The 23,135-nt window shown below is 44.9% G+C and overlaps 1 protein-coding gene across 2 annotated transcripts in view; it reads right to left on the bottom strand.

Moving 5' to 3' along the window:
• Positions 1-1,094: 1,094 nt before the first annotated feature.
• zmiz1a (zinc finger, MIZ-type containing 1a) overlaps positions 1,095-23,135 on the bottom strand; it is a 146,038-nt gene continuing 123,997 nt past the window's right edge. For both annotated transcript variants that reach the window (XM_063191566.1, XM_063191564.1), the window contains 18 exons: positions 21,260-21,398; positions 19,622-19,736; positions 19,127-19,341; positions 17,547-17,721; positions 15,807-16,088; positions 14,889-15,074; positions 14,634-14,702; positions 14,256-14,424; positions 12,856-12,997; positions 11,818-12,028; positions 10,680-10,785; positions 9,791-9,951; positions 8,973-9,040; positions 8,755-8,823; positions 7,415-7,671; positions 5,913-6,109; positions 5,253-5,558; positions 1,095-4,772 (listed from right to left, as the gene is read on the bottom strand). In XM_063191566.1, the coding sequence (XP_063047636.1) occupies positions 4,665-4,772; positions 5,253-5,558; positions 5,913-6,109; positions 7,415-7,671; positions 8,755-8,823; positions 8,973-9,040; positions 9,791-9,951; positions 10,680-10,785; positions 11,818-12,028; positions 12,856-12,997; positions 14,256-14,424; positions 14,634-14,702; positions 14,889-15,074; positions 15,807-16,088; positions 17,547-17,721; positions 19,127-19,341; positions 19,622-19,736; positions 21,260-21,398 (2,975 nt within the window). In that variant the 3' untranslated portion in view covers positions 1,095-4,664. The remainder of the gene's footprint in view (positions 4,773-5,252; positions 5,559-5,912; positions 6,110-7,414; positions 7,672-8,754; positions 8,824-8,972; positions 9,041-9,790; positions 9,952-10,679; positions 10,786-11,817; positions 12,029-12,855; positions 12,998-14,255; positions 14,425-14,633; positions 14,703-14,888; positions 15,075-15,806; positions 16,089-17,546; positions 17,722-19,126; positions 19,342-19,621; positions 19,737-21,259; positions 21,399-23,135) is intronic.

Raw genomic sequence — 23,135 nt, forward strand, 5'->3', positions numbered from 1 at the left:
TATGAAATGATTGTACACAGAATGTACAAACGGAAAGACAATTGCCATATGTGGGCGTGGCCAATCAACTGCAATCCTCCCCCTCAACCCCCTCCCTTTTTTTAAGGGACTATGATCAAGGTAAAAATTGTACAAACTGGATTTTGGTTACAATCTTTTTTTTGGGACCCAATTTTAGGCCCCGCGTCCCCATCCTGCTAATTTTTTCTGACCACCCTGCCCCACCCCACCCCCTGGGATATTTTTTTTCTTCATTACATTTATTTTTGTAGCACCTTATAAAGTACACAGGTAATGTAGCAATACACGAAAGCTAACTATTACAGATTGGTAAAAACAAATGTCTCTTTTTGCTCTCCCTCGCCCATCGCTCTGCTTCACCTGCCTTGAGAGGGAGGGGGAGAGTGTAGTTTATTATACATGATGTGAAACAAACGCCGAAGAGATTTCACACACGGAAACAAAAACAAAAGCAAAAAACAAACAAAAACAAAAAACACAGTTGTATTTTAAACCCAAAAAATTCGAGTCTCGATAGGAGGATGCAAGCTTTACAAATTTCTAAATACACAATGCATATTCCCCTGGGGAAAAATGAATACATTTCTTGTTAACGTGTCTCTATTCATCATTTACATATGTACACCCCATCCCTTTCACTCACACTCACACACACACACACACACACACACACACCCACCCCATCACCCCCCACCCCATCTAACACATCTGCCCGCCCTTGCCTGTCTTGGGTCTTACCTCAGGCATCTCACTGCTTTTTGTCCCTACCATAACTGCTGGGGGTATTCTACAAACACGGTTAAGTGATAAACCTGGTTTTAGTAAACCCAAATGTAGTTGGAAATCTGTACATCTGTAGAAAAGGTCAGTTGGGTATTCCAAAAACATGGATAAGTGACGCACCCGGCTAACTTAATTAACAGGGGTCTAAACTAAGAAGCTGGTTCAGGAGTAAACCAGGTTACGTTAAAAGGTAAATCATCTAATAGAAGAGCATGGAATCCTCATTTTCTTAAGACAACGAGGACTCCAGGCTCTTGTATTAGATGATTTACCTCTTAACTTAACCTGGTGTACTCCTAAACCAGCTTCTTAGTATAGGCCTCAGAAAGAGGTGAAGCTGCAAATAGCTGGTCTGCAGGCGTAAATGAGGACCCACAGACTGTTGTACTAGCTGCTTCACCAATACCTCCAGGTAACCTGGCTGACTACTGAACCGTCTTGGAATACTCCACTGTACTTCATGCTCCAAATCCCATTTTCTATTTGGTTTACAGTGATATTAAACCAGATTTGTCACTAAACAACATGATAACCCCTGGTCGTTCGTTATCCTATCGTCCAAATGTCTCCTCCTCAATGACTTGAGAACAGCTACAGCACGTGGAAGGGCCAAAAGAATTCAGATCACTAAAACCACAAAGTGAACGAGGTGTTTTTTTTCTTGACGTCAGATCATGTGAATGAGTGACTTAAGAGGGAATAAAAAAACATATGTGGCAGTGCATTGTTGATACGAAATAGTAACAAAAACAAACAAAAAAAACAAGCGAAAATGTTGCATGAATAGACATAATATTATGCATGTGTACATGCCGACTGCACATGAGAAATCACTTGATGATCATCACTGACACCTACAGTGCTGAGAGGGTTGAGATATTTCCATTTCAATGTAAACCAGATCACGTCATATCAATAAAAGCTGACTTGACTTGACATCATCCTCTTTTTCAAGACAGGAATAGCTGAAAACAGGGGGATACAAAACCGACCAACAAAGTGCAGTAACTATACATTTTTATCAAACTCGTTATACCCCTTGTGATAAAGCCTTATGTTCCAAATGTGTTCTGTTTTAGAGATTTTGCTGTGTCATATTTGCAGTTACTTTTGCAAAAAGTATTGAGTATCTGAAGAAGAATGTTGAGGTCGAAACTTTAAATATCCTAACATGAAAAAATAAAATACAACAAAAAGGATTCTAAGTGTGCGGACTTCTCACTCTGAAAACTACATTTGCAGTTACTACAATATCTAATCCAATACTTTGAAGGCATTTTTCTCAGTTTCAATGTTAGCGTAGTTACTGCACTTTTGCCTTAGTCGGGCAGAATGGTGATATTAGCAATCGACTTGAGTCACTGAGGTTGCAATGACACATGAATAGCAAAATGTGAATTACAATGTTGCATTTACAATGTAACATTATGCACTAAGCAAAACACCAGACCTTTGTGAATACCAATTAAGTTCATTTAAAAAAAATACAGCAACTGTATTTATATTATAATAGCTACAAATACTTTTCACTGATTGATTAGCTACACTGGTTTACAAATCTGAAAATCTTTCATGACCTGAAGTAGTGTTATTTGTAATTACAAACTATAAAAAAAAACGATAAATGGCCAGGGGTAACACATACAAAACTGCACTTTGACTAAGGACAAAAAGAGGAAAAGTATAATTTCATGCATCTTGATGTGTGTGTATATGTGTATGTTTATACACTCATCCACACACTGAACAGTGAACGCACACATTCGCAACACACAAATTACTATGTGGAGTATTTTTGGAGGACTTGATCAGTCCACGTAATTCATAGGAATGAGACCATCTGATGAACAAAACAGCAGTAGTCACCTGAGACGCCTACTGCAATAAATAGACTGGACATGTAACTACTGTATTGCACTCAATTCACTACCCTTTAAAAATGCATCTACCCTTACTCAGAACCATTTCCAAAATTGATTGAGGGCGCACAAAAGTCACATGAAAATTGAAATGAAATCAAAAACACATTAGTCACCATGTGTTGTGTATGAATTGGCTCAATCACCTGTGGGCTAACTTTGGTATCACTATGATCTTTAAAAAAAAATATCACCGTCAAATCAGACAAACTATCAATGATTGCAAGGCTGGAAATTGAAAAATACAAAATAAATGTAAACAGGGCAAAATTCTGATCGACTAGATAAGGGTAAAAAATACTCGAGATTACAAAAAAACACAAAGGGATACGATTGGGGCATACTGTATGCCATTCATTCAACAGTATTAAAACACATTAGATAGACAGTGGTAGAAGTGACTGCTACTTGCATGACCAGAGTTGATTACGTCTTCCAAACTGAGCCGAACTGTCGTCCAGGGGTGCATTTCTCGAAACCATAGTTGCTAACCACGTTAGCTACTTTGTTGTTTGCCATGCAATTTCCCATTGGCAACTACCCAAGTATCTAACTGGTTCACAACCGCACTTTCAAGAAACGCACCCCAGCTTTGCAGGCCATCCTACACTACAATTCCCCATTCAGCACCACTGACACACTGCATTGCCACATAACACTGGCCACGTTAACTTGCCACTATGTGATGCCAATAACACAGTGATGATGATCCAGAGTTGCAGACAAACATCAAGTAGGTAGCACGGACTTAAAGAAGAAGTGCGGCACACACAGATACTACAATGACTGTCTTTGACTCGGGTTGATGATTCACTGATTCATAAAAGAGGGAGATGGAGGCGTGATTCACAAAAAATATATATATACGTAGGTCTATATACATATTTACGTTGAAGAAAAAAAGCACAGTTTTGTAATTATGTCGGTGTGGAGGAGGATGGGGACAGCAGATGATGGTGACAGCGAGGTGGTGTTGAGGAGAGCTGAGGGTCATTAGACTGCTCTGGACTGGTTGTGTTAGTCGGCCTTGACCCAGTGCAGGAGTGTGGCCTTGACGTTCAGTCGCGTAGGGGCGGTGGATCTGATTCTGTAGCCAGTCATTTTTCCCTTTTGTTGTGAATCTGCCCAAGTGCCCATGTTCAGTGTCTTTGCAGGTCTTGCCGTTCCATCTCGTATTGTTGTCTATGTGGCGGTGGTTGGGTTGGTTGGGTGGTTGTGCTTAGTGTATAATTTCCCCCAGAAATGACTCGGATGAATGACTTTGCACTGATGTCAGACTTGGACACAAACATTCAGGATTTGGGAAGCTGTGGCGTTAAAGCTCGGAAGAACATTCCAAAAAGGTTTTGGGCCAACACAGGAAAAATAAGAAAGTTGAACTTTCAGTTTGTCTTTCAGTTTTTGCTTTTTTGTTTCTCACAAAAGGAACATAAGATCAAAAATGCTACGAGACGTTTTTTTTTTCTCTTTCCTACTGAACACACACAGTTTTTTGTGTGACATATATATGAACTAAATATAGCTGCACATTTTTTCCATATTAGTATTTCAAAGATATCACTTTAGTGCCAACCAACATGGCTGGCATATGTGTCAAAAAGATGCTCAGAAAAAAGTAAGAAGGAGGAATATTTACATGATGAGGTGCAGAGCAGAACAGAGTGTGTCCTGTGTGTGTGTTCATGTGTGTGTGCATGTGTGTATGTTACATTGGGTGTGTATGCTCTTGTACTTTACAGTTTTTTGTCTTTTTATATATTTCAGTCATTCACACTGCTGCAGTCACTCATATACACTATGCATGTTCAAACACACGCACACGCACACACGCACACACACACACACACACACACACACACACACACACACACACACACACACACACACACACACACACACACACACACACACACACACCTATGTCTTTTTGAGCACACTGTCTCAGTTGTTTTCAAAGAGTGAGAGCAAGTCATCGTTGCTGTTGCTGGGGAGGTCAGGAGGGTCCAGGTACGACAGTAACTCATCGGGATTGGCCAGCTCAGGCAGCAGCTGTGGAAGGCACACAAAGGTCAAAGGTCAATAGTCAGGTTCCAACCAGGTGGGCGTTTGTGACACTTAAAGATGCTGTATGTCTAAAGGTCCAAATCCATCAGTCATGACTATTCCCCTGGCACTAAAAACTGTATCAGAAATACACTACAACCGTTTCACCGAAAACTGAAAGCCAGCAATCTCTTGTTACACAGTAGTTTGATTTTGTGCATTAGTACATCTGCAGTAGGCCTACTACCACTTTTTCTCTGACCATAATCCATATTGGAATACATATTGCACCTTTAGCATGGGTACATCTTTTTAAACAACTGAAGAAAAATGCAGCTTCAGTGACGTGTTGTGTGACAGGAAATTAATGAGAGATAGCTGCAGAAAAGCCAGCATAGAAAAAGGAGGAGAACGATATACGGTACATTATTGAGGATGATACAGACACGTCACTCAGCCATGCATGTTACTGTATTAAACACTTACATCCAACGAGGGCTCGGGCATGTCCGACCCTTCCGAGGGGTGAAAGGTCAGGTCGCCGCCGCCGCCATGCGATTGGCTGTTAAGGCTGGAGGGCTGTGTTTGCTGAGGCTGCGGCTGCTGCTGATTGGGCGGTCCCTGGCGCGAAGGCGGCTGCTGCTGAGAGGAGGGCGGGCCGCTGTGGTGCAACGGCTGTGCTGATTGGTTGGCTGGGTGCGGTGGCCCGTGTAAGCTCTGCTGCTGCTGTTGCTGCTGCTGCTGCTGCATGGAAGCGAGGGGGGACGGCTCAGTGCTGCCTGCATGAGGTATCTGGAGGAGAAGGAGGGCATGGCATGGTCAACAGAGTAGAGCAGTGGTTCTCAACCTTTTTTGAACAAACGCTCCCTCCACCTCATCATAAGCCTCCCAATGCCATTTGACTTCCTCGTAAGCCTCCCAATGCCATTTGACTTCCTCGTAAGCCTCCCAACGCCCCTTTGACATCATCATGAGCCTGCCAACGACCCCCTCAGTATATATATAAAAAAAGGTTATTGTTCCATTTGCAACTGAGCCCTTTCCATCTTGGAAGTCTCCTCAATTTTTTTGAAACTATTGGTGGACAGTATGTGGGCAGGATTCAGGAGTGACTGTGTGTGTGTGTGAGAGAGAGTGGGGCCTTACCGAGTCGGGCATGCCGTGGCTGAGGGGCTTGTTGGGCCCCATGAGGCTGTTGGGGCCCTCGGGCGGATGTGATAGCTGGGGGCCGTGCATGAAGTCTGTCATGGGTGCTCCTCCTCCTCCACCACCTCCTCCTCCTCCTGGGGACGGGTGGCCGTGCGGGAAGTCAAAGTTTGGCCCGTGGCCCTGGTAACTGTTGCCTGGTATGTGGAAAAATAATAAACATACAAACAGAATTAGCTCACCAGTAGGCACACAAGGAGATGAGTGGAAAACACAAAGAAATACAGAGAGAGAGAGTGAGAGAGAGAGAGACAGACAGAGACAGAGACAGAGAGAATAAAAACCAGAGATATACTGTGGAGAGAACAGCACAGTGAGAGAAAAAAGCAGACGAAGAAATAGAGAGAGAGAGAAATGGAGAGACAAATGAGAGTTGTAGTCATCACTTGAGAAGGAAAAAAATGGCTTGCACGCTGAGTTTCTCTGACAACTATGGCTGCAGCTTCTCAAGAAATTACATCTATCAGATCTTATAAAAACATACAAACCCTTACCATCTTTTTTTTGGGTTCTGACTGACAGACAGTTGTTGTCCAGAAAGCTTCAAAAGTCTGCCATGGATTATTTCTATCACTGCACTTGACACATTTCACAAATTATCCAGTCTATCTGTCAGATGATTTTCAGATGTGCTCATTAAAATCATCTGAAATGGCAACATTACGGAAAGAAGCAGTATTCCATTTCTACTGATAGTCAGTGCATGTCAAACGTTCAAAAAAGGGGGATAAGGGTGAACGTGGAAGGTAAAACAGATCTTTTAAATGTGTGTGCTTATGAAATGGGCCTAGAAAATGATTGGATCAAATGTTACGCAAAGGTTCCTCAACTTCTGCTGACAGTCAGAGCAAGACAAATGTTGAAGTGAAATGATGTATAGAAAGAACAGATCCATAGACTGTTGGTCATTAATATGAGCTAAAGATTTGAGCTAGAAACTGAAATTTAAACAAGATAAAACATGCATGCACGCACGCGCGCACACCCTATATAGTACATATGTTTACACAAGTACATATGTTTTCATAATAGTTTAAGTTATAAAGTTAGTTAGTTAGCTACAAAGTTATTAGTTATCCTAGTTCTTTATAACTAGAAGTTATAAAGTATTAGTTAAAGTTATCCTAGTGACGCAACACCTTCAGCGTTGCTACTAGTCAGGTCAAGAGCAATGCAAATACTTTCTGAGTTCCCGAAAAATCGGGAACTCCTCCCACTTTGTTGGGAAGCATACACCCATTTGCAAACCAAGGGAGGCGGGTCAACCATGCCGTTTGGGAAATGATAATTGTTATGCTCTTGGCCAGACCAAGTCTCGAAGAGATTTGCAAGTCGAAGATAATCAGGCTAGTTCTAGCCACGAGTGAATTTCTGGTGGAATGTGACTTTAAGTAGATAAGGTAAGAGAAGAAGACGATGGATGGGGGGTGGTTGTTGCTGACCTCTGCCAGGGCCGCTGGGGTAGTCTCCCCCGCTGTTGGCTGGGTGCTGCTGGGGGAGGGAGGAGTAGGGCGAGGGCCCCGGCCCCAGCTGAGCGATCATCTCCATGACGTTGGGCATGGTCATCTGGCTGGGGCTCATGGTCTTGAAGCGTTTGGCCAGGGGCCCGTCGGGGTCCTCCTTGATGTGCAGCTCCGACTTGATGGGCACCGGCCGCCAGCTGCAGGTGGGGTCGATGGTCACCTCCTCAAACTCAGAGCTGCAACGTTCAAACAACAGGAGGACAGCGTTCAGAAAAACATTCAGGGTTGATGGAGTGGCGGGAAAATTGCACACAGGGCCCCAGGGCAAGACACTGATAGGGCCCCCCATAAGGCCTGCAAAGGTCATGATACAGCCCCCACCAACAATACGGGAGGGCCCTGGGCCCCGGGGCAATTGCCCTGCTCGCTCCCCCTATAGCTCCGCCCCTGACACCTCTTCAAGCTGAGAGCTGCAACGTTCAAGCAACACAAACACCACGTTCAAAAAACATTGAGGGTTGTTGGACAGACACATCCTCAAACTCAGAGCTGCAACATTCAAAAACAGCTTGTAACATTACAAAAACATTGAAGGTCAATGGTTTCAAAATTGCAAAATTAAAAAAACAGGACTCCACAACAAAAAGATTATGTGTTGATGGATACCTCCTCAAACTCAGAGAATCAACATTAACCAACAGGGACGCAAAGTTTTGCGAGGGCCCGCACATCTTGAAAGTTTTAGTTTGCAAACGCAGCAAGCTAAAAAAGTACCAGTTTTCAGAGGAAGAACGCAACACTTTATTTTTGCGTTGCTGACGTTTTGGCACTTCGCAAGCAAGCCAAAAATGAAGTGGTGAAACCGTACATAAGCAGTGTTGGGGTCTTCCTCTGCAAACTAGAAACAAAAAAACAGGGCCGCAACATTGACAAATCGTTCAAGTTGAGATGGCTGGGAAATACAGGGAAAGTCGACTTTGACGCCACAGTCAAAAACGTTCAATATTTTTTTGCCTGGGACAGATGGATGGAAAATGCAGGAAAGGGTTGGGTGAAGGTCACCTCAAACTCCAAGCTGCAATGTTTAAAAAAAAAAGAAAAATTCATATTGTTGCCCGAGAGAGACGACTGGAAAATACAGAGAAAGCATCCAAAAAATATGCTGGACTCTGAATGCAAATATACAGCCTAGTGAGTCAGAGCTCTTATCACAGACGACGACTGGTTGGAAGGCAGAGTGGAAATAGTAAAGAGAGGGGCTGTGGAGTGGAGCTGTGCTATGTCTTCGGGAGGGAGAGAGAGAGAGAGCAGGCACTTACTTTTGGATGGCATTGAGAATTCCCCACATGTACTGATCCACCTCCAGGCCCTCCAGCAGCGCAGTTTTACTGAAGGACAGAAACATTCATTAGGAGCCATAAAAACTACAGACTACAGACGACTATCAAACTGGAGTAGACAGACAGACAGACAGGCAGGCAGGCAGGCAGACAGGAAAACAGACGGGCAGGTCAGAGTCAGGCAGAAGGCCACTCACTTGCAGACAGGACATCGCCACGTGCCCCTCTCACAGTTTAGCTGCAGATACGACTCCAAGTCAAAACACTGCAGAGAGGGAAAGAAAAACAAAATCAGCTCTTTTTTCCAAGATCTGAAAAAAATACACTATATACAGTATATTTTGACCATGCACAAGCAAACAAGCCACAGAAGAAATAGACCTCCGCTCTGAAGCATTATATACTGTAAAGGCTCTACTGTGGCACGCAGATTGTGGTTGGTGTGCATCCTACCGACATCACTACCTTCTGCACAGTTCAGGTATCATTTTGCCCAACTTTGTATATGGCGTGTGTGTGTGTGTGTGCGTGTGCGTGTGCGTGTGCGTGTGCGTGTGTGTGTGTGTGTGTGTGCACTGCACCAATCTACCTTCGTGAGGCCACTGCTATTGGAGCACACCAACAAGGTGGGGCCCTCGCTCCATGTGGGGCCCAAATCCTGGACCCCACATGTTCTGACCCCTTTTGCTGGGTTAGTTTTGTTGTTACTGGTAGAAGTGAAAGTGTAAAAACATTTACTCACTGACAGGTTAAGGTTAGGGGATTGTTTTGGTTTGGGCACAGTTTAGCATTCTTTAGCTATTGTTAGGGTTAATATGAATGGAAGTCAATGGGAGGGCCCCACAAAGATATTAAGGTGGGGCTGTGTGTGTGTGTGTGTGTGTGTGTGTGTGTGTGTGTGTGTGTGTGTGTGTGTGTGTGTGTGTGTGTGTGTGTGTGTGTGTGTGTGTGTGTGTGTGTGTGTGTGTGTGTGTGTGTGCGTGCGTGCGTGCGTTCGTGTGTGTGTGTCCTCTACCTGCACGTGTTTACAGTCATGTCCCCGAGCTGGCAGCTGGATGCGTCTGAAGGTGATGGGACACTTGAGGGAGACTTTAATGGCCGTCTGCTCCACGCCGTCCTCCCCATTCAAGGTGGCGTTACCAGACGAGGCCGCTACACTGCTGAAGTTACGCTTGACTAGAGAGAGAGAGAGAGAGAGAGAGAGAGAGAGAGAGAGACAGAGACAGAGACAGAGAGAGAGAGAGAGAGAGAGAGAGAGAGAGAGAGAGAGAGAGAGAGAGAGAGAGACAGAGACAGAGACAGAGACAATGAGAGTTACTGGTGATAAAATGTTAACCAAGTTACACTGAATAATCGAACGCAAAGATACGACAGATGAGATCAACACATACCCTGTGCTAAATAAAAATGTGTATTGCCTCAGTGATCAGTAACTGAAACGGTTCCAAGAGTAAAGGTTCTCCGATTCATCAGTTTATTGTGTTGGCTGGAGGATGCGGAAACAGACTGCTAATGAAGAGCAAAGCCCTCAGCAGCGGCCCAAGAGGAATTGAAATACCCCATACAGAGACAGAGGTCAGAGAGGAGGAGAGAGATGGAGAGAGCCGAGGGAGACAGAAAGAGGGGAAGACAGAAAGAGTGAAAGGGAGTGAGCTGTTGCAAGGGGAGAGAAAGAGATCTAGGGTCACAATGAAGGGAAAGAGAGAGACTAATGAGAGAAAAAAAGAGTGAAAGTAATAGATTAATATATATATATAGAGAGAGAGAGAGAGCGAAAGAGAGATAGTGAGGGCACAAAGAAGGAGAGAAAAGATTTGTAGAACGAGAGGCAGACAGGGTGAAGACGAGACAGAGAAAGAATGCAGATATAGACAGAGAGGAGGAGTGAGTTTTGCTCTGCGTACTTTTGGTGATGCAGTGTTCTGCAGGCAGCAGCCTCTTCTTCAGGAGGCCCTGCAGGACGGAGCGCACTGACGGCCGATGCACCAGCTGCAGCACAAACAGGTGCGACTGCAAACACACAAAGACACACGCACAAGTATTAGACCTCGCATAGAGCCATGACAACCGCACACATATACAGTACACACACGCACACGCACACGCACACGCACACACACACACACACACACACACACACACACACACACACACACACCGGTACATACTGTATACTGTACACATACAAATAAACCAGACAACACATACGCACACTGTAGTACTATGGATGTTATTACCTCTGCCAAGGAGGTTATGTTTTCGGTCACGTTGGTTTGTCTGTTTGTCTGTCTGTCAGTCAGTCTGTTTGTCTGTCAGCAGGATAACTCAAAAAGTTATGCACGGCTTTGGATGGAATTTTGGGGAGTTGTTGGAAATGACAAAAGGAACAAGTGATTACATTTGGTGGTGATCCGGATCATAATCCAGACACAGAAATTCTTTTAAAAGATTCTCCACCATTGCGGCATAGGGCGAATTTTGACATTCCCGTTTCTAACTCCACAAAACAAGGCAGAAAGACTTGGGGAAAAATTAGGATGTAACAGAACATTTGACTATCAAACAGCCTCCTTGGCGGAGGTCTGCACTCTCTGAGTGCATTTCTAGTTCTTGCAAAGTTTTAGAATGAGCATCTACAAGAATATGGCTAACTTAAAGTATGAAAAGTATGGGCCTATTTACATGTAGTGAGTTATGCAACTGTGAGCATGTACTGTGTTTGCAGAATCAGATTTTACATTTCGATATCTTCGCCTTTATCAGTGTGTACGGTATGTTTTTCTCCAAACTCACCAATCCCCTTTTTCCTCTTTTTGGCAAAGTATGCGTATTAGCAGGCAGCCGTGGCCTAATTGTTGGGGAGGTGGTCTTAAATTTAGAGGGCGAAAGGTTACAGTCCCACCCTTACCCCTCCCTACACCCTCTATGCATGGCTGAAGTTCCCTTGAGCAAGCATCAGCTGGGTGCTATGTAATGTAATGTAATTTGATGTGTTTGTATGTATATGTACTGTATAGCATGTGTGTGCTTGTGTGTGCTTACACAGCAGCAGGCGGTGACGGTGATCTGGATGGTGTTCCTGCCGGGCTGGCAGACGTGCTTGAGGTGCAGGGGCTTGTGGGACGTCTTGTTGTCGCCCCTCTCGATGGTGAGTGGCGTGGCGTTGACGCTGACCTGCACGGAGGCCGGCCAGTTGGTGTTCATCTGCCGGTCCTCGTGGTGGTAGCACTTGAACTGCAACTCCAGGTCTGACCTGTTGCACACGGTTTGGGGAAGATTAATACTGTACACATGTAGACAATACTGTATACTCTAAAGAACATGCCCGGTTGTTCAATGTCAATTTTAAATGTCTGAAGTTGGAAACACTTTTGAAGTCACAAGAAAGGTCTTATAATGTAAAAAATACTATACCTTTTCATAACAGCATGACTAAAATGTACATTTTCAATTACTTTTTTTTCTCATTTTAAAAGCTTGGTGTGATGTTCAAATATGGCACCGTACTATGGTGACTCGGTGCTACTCATTGTTTTTCAGTGTATGCCTATCGTCAGTTCCTGTCATTTATGTGCATCCTTGGTTTTGTGTTGTCTGGTTGTATTGTTGTTGAGTTACAGTATGTGAGCATACGGTGTGCTCACATAACTCATCAACAATACAAACAGACAAGGCAAAAAATACAGTATACCAAAGCACATTCCTAGCAACTGTATTTGGTAACACTTTATTTTAGGGATACATCTATTAGCACTAATACATACAATATTCATGGCTGCATACCTAACTTGTAAGGCATGTACTAAGCAAACGCTAAGGCCTACTAGGTCCTTACTAAGGTTAAATTGGTAATAAATCCCTTATTGTGCATGAACAAGACATTTGTGAATACATGCCTAATAAATGTTTGATTTTGCTTTGTACATGCCTTATAAGTTACTTATACAGGCACATTGTATGTATTAGTGCTAATAGATGTATCCCTAAAATAAAGTGTTACCCTGTATTTTGTATACTGTTAAAATAGCTCCAATACACTTGAATTTGAAGTCCACAGACAGCAGTGGCATTGTTCAGTACCTCCACATGAGTGTCTGGTGGACGGAGGGCCTGAGGTGGAAGACGTGGTTGCTGACGGCCAGGTTGTGCTCCAGCCGGAAGGGCTCCAGCACCACGCCGTCGCGCACCGGGAACGTCAGCCGCAGCTCCTCATTAGGGTTGGCTACGGAGGGGAGGAGGAGGAACAGGGAGGAGGAGTAAGGGACTGTGAAAATTCTGCCAATACAGTATTAGATTTTGAGTGGATCATGAAATGAGGTCCCGTCATTCTAATGTCTACGATCATAGGACTGCACAGATAGCGGCGAGGTGGTGGTAAAGCACCTGGCTCTTTGTCATACTGGAAAAAAACACTCTTTTTGAAAGTTCTTTTTTTTTGGAAGGGTTTGTCACGATGTAGTGTGGTCCATGCTGATTGATCATCTGCAAATGGTGGGGTGCCAATGTCTAATCCTGAGTGTATCGCTCGGTGCATAATTCCAAGAGCAGTATAATGAAAAGGAAGAAAGGAGTATCACACTGGAGCTGAATGCAAAATCAAAAACTGTATTAAACAAAGCCGAAAAAATTAAATAAAACAGACAGACAGGGGACAAGCGTTTCGGGTCTAGCCCATCATCAGTGTTCCCAGATATTTTCGGCTTTGTTTAATACAGACTTGATCATCTGCAAATGCTTGACAATCAAATGCATGTGACAAAAATGCTCTGATAACACAGCGTCTGTAGCCTAGTAAGGCAGCTGGAAGTTCCACATGCCCCCCACCCTCCCTTGAGCATCTACCCACCAAAATGTCTGTGCACGCCACTGTCTACCATCATATTTCCATGTCTGTGAAGGAATAATTCTCCACTGCATTTAGTAAAATGATCATACTGTGCTGGAAAATGGTAGGCAATGGTAATTGTAGGCAGTGTTTAGAAAGCAAAACCAAAGTAGAGTACATCAAATATCTGAAATGGCATACTGTCAGTGAATGTCAGCTGATAGCTTGACCTACACTTAAATATACAGTAGCATACACCTCACTTGTAGCTGCTGCAGAGTGTATGTTTCAGGCCTTACTACCTTATTTGTTCTCCCATCTTACTTATTTGTTATCAAACCTCTGTATTACTGTAAGCTAAACCTCGCTTCCTGAGCTTTTGCAACACTCACCCTGCATGTGGGGGCAGTGCACACTTCACAAAACCTGAACTCAGTGACGGCCAAGCTGGATTCAGGAGCTACCATCCAGTGCCACAGAGTCCAAATGACCTGGTTTTACCTGGCCACATGCCTGAACTGGACAGGTAGAGCTAGGTAGGTAATTGGGAACCAGTGGCACTGGACTATAGCGTCTACGTGCAGGTTGGCCATCACTATCTGAACTCCACCCAATGACACAAGAATTCTGAGTCATGCGAGGTGGAGAGGCTTACCTGGGTGCGGGGGCAAGACCGTCACATTTGGCTTCATGTCAGGGGGAAATGGCGGCTTGACATCCTGGCCAGGAGACAGGTAAGGGGGGATGGTGCTGCTGGGAGTCATGGGGGGCGTGGGGTTCCCAGGGACCGGAGAGTGGGGGTAGTTACCCACAGGCCGGGGAGGCTAAGCACACAGACAAAAAAAAATAAACATGACTAAAACAACCAGGAAAATTGCATTGCATTGCACCTCTTATTAAGATATTGATGTTCTAAAGAGATGTGTTTTTATTTTTATTTTTAATTGTACACTACAAATATTAAGAAGGAAGCAATTAAACTGATTCGACTGATCTATTTCCATGTCTTGTTGACAACAGCAGAGCACCTTACCCCATTGCCTTGATTGTAGGAGTATCCGCCTCCAGAGAAAGAGTTGTTCTGCCCGTTGAATGGCTCTTGCTGAAAGACAAGACAGGGAAACAACAAAAAAGAGCCCTTAATAAAAAAATTAAAAAAAACACAATTTGCATCACTGATTTGCATCCATCAAATTCATGATTGGGCTATAAGCCTTCTCCCCAGCGCAGTGGTGATGAGGATGTGAAGCTGGCATGCATGACTCATCTCGCCACCCTCCCCCCTCACCTTGTAGTACTGGGCACCCATGGGCACTCCGCCAGGCGGGTACTGACCGCCTCCCTGCTGGCCGGGCATCCTCTGGCCGGGGTAGTTGGGCGAGGGCAGTGCCCGAGAGGCGTTGGGGTTGGGGTACTGGCCCTGCTGATTGGGGAACTGTCCGTTTGGGCCGAACTGCTGACCTCCGTAGTTAGGCTGAATGTAGAAAACAGAGAGAATGATTATTCTTACTGTGGACTGAATTCTTTATTGCCAGAGAACTAAAAGATCAGAAAGATCATTCTTGACAGACTGCATAGTTGGCATAACTTGCAAGGGTTTTCTTTAGTGAAAGCCTAAAAGGATGTTCAATAGCAGCTGCTTTGAACATCGACACAGAAGCTGAGATAAAATCTCGGGACAGATAATGTGTAAGGGCACTCTCCTATGACATCGACGCCATTCAACATGGATATCAGAACAGGACACTGAAACGGTCAGATGCTGAATTCAAGTGACAAGCGTACAGTATTTTGACAGTTGCATTCATCTGGGCATTTATCACGTTTTCACCACAATTAGACGCCCACCATTCTCATTTGGGGCAAAGAACGTCATTTGCATAAAATTGGGTTTCTCATTTGAATGCAATTATGCAGTTAACTATAACTTATAATTTATATCAAATCAGTTCTATATTATCATTAAATACTTATATGATATAATTATGATATGCTGATAAATTACATAACTATTGTATAATGTATATTATATCATATCATTCATGTCATTTTATATTGTACATTTACTATAGCTAAAAAAGCATAGCAAAGTGTTGCAGAGAGGAAACACTATGTGGTAAGAACCAGCTACAGCTGCACTAGTAGGGGAAACTGACGCTCCCCTTGTCCCTCGTCGAGTGGTCCCTAGCGTCCCTGGCACACCTACCTCCCCTGGGTAGGGCCTCTTCATGGCCTGCATGGGCATGCCCTGTGCCCGAGGGCCGCCCGGGTAGCCAGGCTGGGGCATCCTCTGCCCGTGTGCTCCGAAGGGAGCCATGCCGGGGCCTCTGGGCTGGTTCATGCCCATGGGGGGACCGCTCATGTTGGGGTTGTTGATGGCGGCCGGATTCATGCCCCCCGGCAGAGACTGGGGGCCTCGGGGGCCCTGCTGGCCCATGAACTGGCTGTTGTAGCCCTGCGTGGGACCCATCTGGAAGGACGGACACATCTGCAGAGAAAAATAAAATGTTGTGGCATTGGCAATGAATAGCATTATCACAGAGAGCTTTCTTACACAGTGCTGTACGGATGTACTGTACTGCTGATTCATCCATCTGACTAAAATTGCCAACAGCCGAAAATCACAATAAAAAATCTGGTAAATGGTATGAGAGCCAAGGAAATACTTTTCAAATTAATTTTAACGACAATACAAAATAACAGCAGCAACGTCGGGGCAAAATTTAGAAGAACGGCATGAAAAGATATTGACACATTCTTAAGTTTTAGTAGATCTACTGATTTAATGTAATACAGACCTACTGACGAAATGTGGTAAACAACGGTACCTATGTGGACCTACTCTGATGTTGATGTCACGTCATGACGTTTGATGTTTATATTATCAAGTAATAAGCAGGGGCGGAGCTATAGGCAGGGTAAGCAGGGAATTTGCCCCGGGGCCCACCCAGGGCCCTCTCCCGGTTGGTGGTGGTGGCCCTATTATGAACTCGGAAGACTGAATGGGGGGCCCTATCAGTGTTTTGCCCTGGGCCTTGTGTGCAATTTTTCCGCCACTGATAACAAGTATTTGCAAGTTTGCACATAAGTAGATCTGGCCCCTTAATGCACGCCGTACCTCCTGTGGCATGCTGTAATAGACATTGAAAGTGAACTACTATAGTACTACACTACTATGACAGACCTGCAAACAAAGAAAAAAAGGTGACAGTCTCCAGCGGACCAACACCCGCAGCACCATGGTAAAGCAATGGGGCCACCAGCGGGCCCATCTGAGAGGCAACTTGAGCTTACATAGCCTACACCACACCAGTAAAAGATATGAGGCAAATTGTTTATTTCACCAGATTCTCTTGCTCTTCAAAGCACTTTGAACTGCCAAAATCTATTTACTATAATCACCAGCCACTTCATTAGGAACACCTCTCTAATACAGGGTTGGAGCCCCTTTTGCCTTCAGAATTGCCTGTATTGCCTAATCGGGTAGGCTGTGGCACTCCAACAAAGATAAATTGGTACTAATTAGCCCAAATAGTGCCACGACAATATCCTTATCCTATTATATCTCCAGTCTGAAACATTGATATAAGGCAGGGTTGACCCATGTTTTCATGTTGCCGACGCCAAATTCTGACCATTCCACCTGAGTGTTGCAGTAGATATCAAGACTCATCAGAGCAGGCAACATTATTCCAATCTTTATGGTGATTTCCCCCCCACCCCCCACCCCCCCAAAAAAACCTCTCCGGTTCTACATGATTCATGTGAATGACCTAATTGGCCGGGGAAAAGGTGACTGTCACCAAAAGGTGACGAGTTTGCAGGTATGATATGACAGTGCACGGGGCCTTTAGTAATACATTACGACTTGGTCATTGGCATTCTGGTAACAGCTAATTTATAATGCCGTGTCTTAAGGGGCTATAGGGGCCTGTGTGTAGCGTACCTGGCCGTACTGGTTGATGTCCTTGTTCTGGGTCTCCTGCAGGGCCACGGTGGCGGTTGCCGTGGCCGTGGCCGTGGCGGCGGCGGCAGCAACAGCGGCGGCGGCGGCAGCAGCAGCAGGCTGGGTGGGAGGAGCCATGCCCATGCCACCAGGGGCGTTGGGACCGCTGGGGTAACTATCAGGACACAAGAGGACGCAGGTGAAAGCTGTAGTAGTCACTGAGGGACATCCAGTGGCTGTCTTCCACCATGGGAATTATTCAAGGAGAGAGCAGATTCGCACACTGAATAACACTGCGAACAACAATGCCAACCAGTGCTCTCACCTTGATCTGGAACCTGCCTAATTCTCGTAATATCCGGAGCGCAACAATATCCTCACTTCCACCATGGGAATTAGTCAATTAAATAATGTTTATCTTCTACTATGCCTTCAAACAATGCACTGTATTTATATGCATACATTTTCTTGTATGTTTTAAAATTTTACAACTTCTTTTGCTCTCTAGCTGGTCACAAGAGGACACAGGCTGAAGCCTGAGCCACACTAAATATCAAGTGAAGAAGCAGTAAACACAAAGGCATGAAAAGTATACCGTACTATACGTATATAAGGGCATAATAAATAGTAGAAGCAAAATTAGCCGTGCACAAAAGGTTTCAATAGTATTATTGCACATAATAGGTACTACATCTACTTTATATAGGAGGAACACAATGGAGCCTATAGCACCTTAATTTCCCCCTGGGATCAAAGCTACTCTATTTTACTCTACTACTCTACTAGCCTCAAATGCCTCCATGACCTCTCAGGCAACTGCACCACCACACAGAACGGGTGGCAGCCTTGAGCCCCATGCACATTGGTTCTGACAGCATTGCTGAGCAATGAAGGAGCTGACTATTTTTGTTTCAGACTGGAGGCCTGCACAATGCATTTTAACAAACGGCTCCAACAAAAACTAGAGCTCAATCGCAATCAACAGCCATCATGAGCAGGGTTCTATTGAAAACAATGGCATTGAATAAAAATAGGCTACTTTTAATCTCAAAATACGTTTTATGTAAACTTATTCTTTTTAATGTGTTTTTTGTACATTTATTTTCCTTTTTTGTCTTTGTGTTTGTCTGTGTCTGTAACTATATGTTTGCTGCCATTTTGACCAGGACTCCCTGGCAGAAGAGACTGTAGTCTCAATGGGACAATCCTGGCTAAATAAAGGATAAATGAAAATGAAAAATGAATGTTGGTAGTAGAGCAATGCTCTACACTTTGTCGGAACTGATCTGCAATGGCCTTTTTATACATTACATTATTACGTCACATTACATTACACTTAGGTGACACTGTTACCCAAAGCGACTAGTTATTTACAAGGTATTGGTTACAGTCCCTCGAGCAACGTGGGGTTAGGTGCCTTGCTCAAGGGTACCTCAGCCATGGATGGATGGAGGTGTAGGGAGAGGTAAGGGTGGGATTCGAACCTGCAACCCTCTGACCTAAAGCCAATCTCCTTAACAACTAGGCCACAGACAACCCATCCCTGTGGCCCTTGTACTGTACAGTACGTAACCGCTCACCTTCCACTGAAGCCTCCTCCGCCCGGGTGTCCCGGTCGGCCGTACATGCCCTGCTGCATGTAGGCCTGGTTGGAGCCCCCTTTGGCTGCAAACTGCTGCTGCTGCCCGGGGAACTGGGAGTTCATGCCCGGGTTGTTGGCCGCCATGCCCGAGCCTATGGCGTTCCCCCCAGAGTTCATGGGGTTGTTAGCGTTTGCCATCGGGTTGCCCAATACCTGTTTGGAAACGTGTGCACTCGGGTTAAAGCATAGTGATTTGCAATGCTGACAAATGACCATAAAATGTAAAATGACAATATAAAATGCCTTGCCATACAATACACATGTAACTGGGACTTTGTTTGATACAAGTGTAAAATGTAATAAATAAAACAAATAACATCTAAACCAATGGATCTATAAAAGTTACAGTAGGACACACCTCTGAATGGTTGAATATACATACTTCAGTGCATGCATGGTTGCTGTATGTGTTTGTGTGTGTCTGTGTTCCTACCTGACTTTGAGATGTATTGGTCACACCCCAGACCGTCGTCACTACAGACAAGGACCCAGGGGCTTGGTTGGCGTTTTGTTGCCAGGGAACAGAGTCATAGGGGAAGGAGCCATCACTGAAGGAGAAGGAAGAAGGAGAACAAAATGAAGAATGATCCGCAGACTGCTTGGGTTTATTGACCCCCCCCTCCCCTCCTTTCTCCAGAAGATGTATTTATTCATGTGTGCACAGGCGGAAGAGATGTTGTAGTGCCAGGCTCCTCGGAGGAGACCGGCAGGGTAAGAAAAAAATAAAAGCCAGTCAGACTGAAGAACAATGTGGACTCTACACTGTGTAAGCTGAGGCATCGATTCACTGCCGTTGGCCTAACCATCACCAGGTCCGGGAACTGATGTGGGGAATAGATCTTTATCTCAGGGACGCTTTATGGGGCCAACAGCCACAAGCGTCTCCATTTTTCTTCTTACTCTGACACAGTAGCATGACTATCGTAGGTTTCGCCAGATAATTAGGCTACAGAAAAATACAGTAGACCTTTATTAATAGAAGTTCAAAAGGGCAAAGCTATTTTCTCTTGCGGGTCCTGAATTTACTAGTAGTGTTTGGCAGGGTGGCCGTTGAGTGTGATCCATGGTATGGTCTATGTATGTACAGTACATTGGCTGACTCAGTGCTGTGAATTGACCTTGCCCACTGCATACTAGTTTATGTCAATAACATTGCCCTCCTGATTATGGTGGCTCTGCTGCTTCTCCAGAATTTGTCATTTTTGTATCACAATGTTTCACCGATTAAAAGGAACAGTCCACCATTTTTTGATTTTCGCATATTTGCAGTATTTCCAATTTATTACCTGTACAATCCTGAATGTGCATATCATTTTCTTCTCAGTTTTTTTCAGTAATTAGATGTATTGGATCAGAATTATTAGCATAGCTTAGCATAATCACTGGAAGTGAATGGGGGCATTAGCATCAAGCCACAAGATTGGAAATGATGCAAAAGACTAGAAGTGATGCAGAAGTGAGGTTTACTGTGTTTTTGTTGCATGGCGGCAAACAAAACAGTACAAAGTACGATGTAAAGAAAGTATGACGAAATGCATAAAAGTGTACATAAAAACACTGACACTGATCGATGGGACATGTGGGTGTGGGTGTAGGGACATACTTGCACCTTTGTACTAAAGTCTGTGTCACTGTATCTAGTGTTTGCCTGTCTGTGTACTTGGACACTTCGACCAAGTCTATGTCATCTGTTGTTTGTCTGTCTGTGTACTCCAGTTTGTCTTAATCTTCTTTATTGCATAGTAGTTAATAGTTTTCCATTAGTATATTATTTATAATTTAATACAGTAGTGTTTTATCCCTTGGTCATTTGGATGGTTTGCCCACTAATAAAGACATGATCAGATTATATATTATATATAACTATATCTGAAATACCACAACTGAATGTTGAGTGCAACTTAAAGGAAGGCTTTGTATGTCATTTCACTGTTCATAATGACAATGAATGCATTCTACTATACTTCTATTCAATTTTATAATGGTTGTCAGTGAGTCGGGGTTAGGGTCGGGATGAGGTTTGGTGAGGCGAGGGAGGTTGCGGAGGGGAGGGGAGAGACGGGGAACTGACCCGTGCGACAGGGCCGGCTTCATGGGGTTGATGGGCGGCTGCATGGGCACCTTGCCCTGGGGCACCTCGCTCTGCCGACTCTTCTGGTGCCGCAGCAGCAGCAGCCGACCCAGCTCCTCGCACCACGACGACAACAGAGCTGTGGGGGGAGGAGAGAAAAGGAGAGGGGGAGGAGGGAGGGAGAGTGAGGAGAAGGAGAAAAAGGAAGAGAGAAAAAGGAAGAGAGAAAAAGACAGAAAAAGAAGGGAAGAGATGGAGAGTGAAATGGAGAGATAGAAAGAGAGAGGTACAGAGAGGGGTAAGGAGAAAAGACAAAAAAATGTCTGAATTACGGTTTTCTCTGACTTATGAGCATTACAAAACACTGTGCAAATTGTAATCACGGATGATTTCCCCCCCCCTGCAATGTTACCCTCCCTCCAGTTGCAGACCTGATACAGTTGTCATGTGTTGTCACCAATGATGAGCGGAGGAATGCATGAAGCCGTAAGAAGCCATGCCAAAACAAAATGACAAAACAACAGATCACCACAACAACAACAACAACAACAACATCAGCAGCTACAAAACAACAAAACAAAGCGCTCTCCCTGCACCGCCGCCGACATATCTGTCTCAGTTTGCCCTATCAGGTTTGGCTCTCAGAGGTCTGCTCAGTCTGCAGACGTTCCGATGCGATTCCAAATCTGGCCACTGGGAGGCAGCCCTCTGCCACTGATGTTCAAGGTGACGGATTGGCCGGCCACCAGCAAGCCTGCCAGCATGCTGCTCGTTCTCAGCACAGCACAGGTACAAATGCCTTTCATCTCCCCCACACACGGTGAAAGTGCTGATCGAACAACAAAGAGCCTTTGCCTGCCTCTGTGTGAGAAAGTGTGTGAGATAGTGTGCGTGCGTGTGTTTGTGCGTGTGTGTGTGTGTGTGTGTGTGTGTGTGTGTGTGTGTGTGTGTGTGTGTGTGTGTGTGTGTGTGTGTGTGTGTGTGTGTGTGTGTGTGTATGAGAGTGAGACAGAAAGATAGAGTGTGTGTGGAGACTGTGGGCAGCAAAGAGACAAGGATGACACAGACCAAAGGAGAGAGAAAGTGAGGTGAGGTGAGGAGGTGGGGGTGGGCAGGGACGGGAGGAATAGAGAGAGCAAAAAAGGGAGGGGAGGGGAAAGGGAAAGGGATGACATTTTCTGCCGAGTGCCGGTGAATCACTGCTCTGATGTGCGGCGGGCACCGGATCTGTCCTCCGCTGACACCGAGCGGCAAACTGGCACTTGGCAGCGCTGTGATGTCAGAGAGCTAAGTGCCGCCCGTCGCGTCGCGGTGCAGCCCCTCCTGCCTGTCCCTCAAGCCAGCAGACAGGGGGCAGCACTGCACAGGCGCGCAAACAGCTGTCTCAAAAACATTTCCAAACATTTTCGTTTTTGAGCTTTTTTCTCTTCAGGCGAATGTTTTTGTCTATATGGACTTTGCTCCTCTGTCTACCTTGAGTGTCTCATCTCAGGTCTCTTCGTAACAGACACACCAGGAAAATGGTGTGATGGCGAGAAGAAAAGGAGGAATGAGAGAGAGAGAGAGAGAGAGAGAGAGAGAGAGAGAGAGAGAGAGAGAGAGAGAGAGAGAGAGAGAGAGAGAGAGAGAGAGAGAGAGAGAGAGGAGCAGTCTGAGAAACAGACAGTTAATGGGGGCAATGAACTGAAGGAGAACATTGAGAGATGTCTGGTTTCTCTCACAGATGAGAGGAGGATGACAGAGGGAGGAGGAAGATAGCCATTTGTACAGTATATGCCAGCGGAAGGAGAGAGTGAGAGGTTATAAAAGGCATAAAGAAAGGGAAACAGAGGTGTAGCGAGAGAGAGAGAGAGAGAGAGAGAGAGAGAGAGAGAGA

This window comes from Engraulis encrasicolus, chromosome 24 (genome assembly GCF_034702125.1).
Source record: "Engraulis encrasicolus isolate BLACKSEA-1 chromosome 24, IST_EnEncr_1.0, whole genome shotgun sequence".
Taxonomy (NCBI): Eukaryota; Metazoa; Chordata; class Actinopteri; order Clupeiformes; family Engraulidae; genus Engraulis; species Engraulis encrasicolus.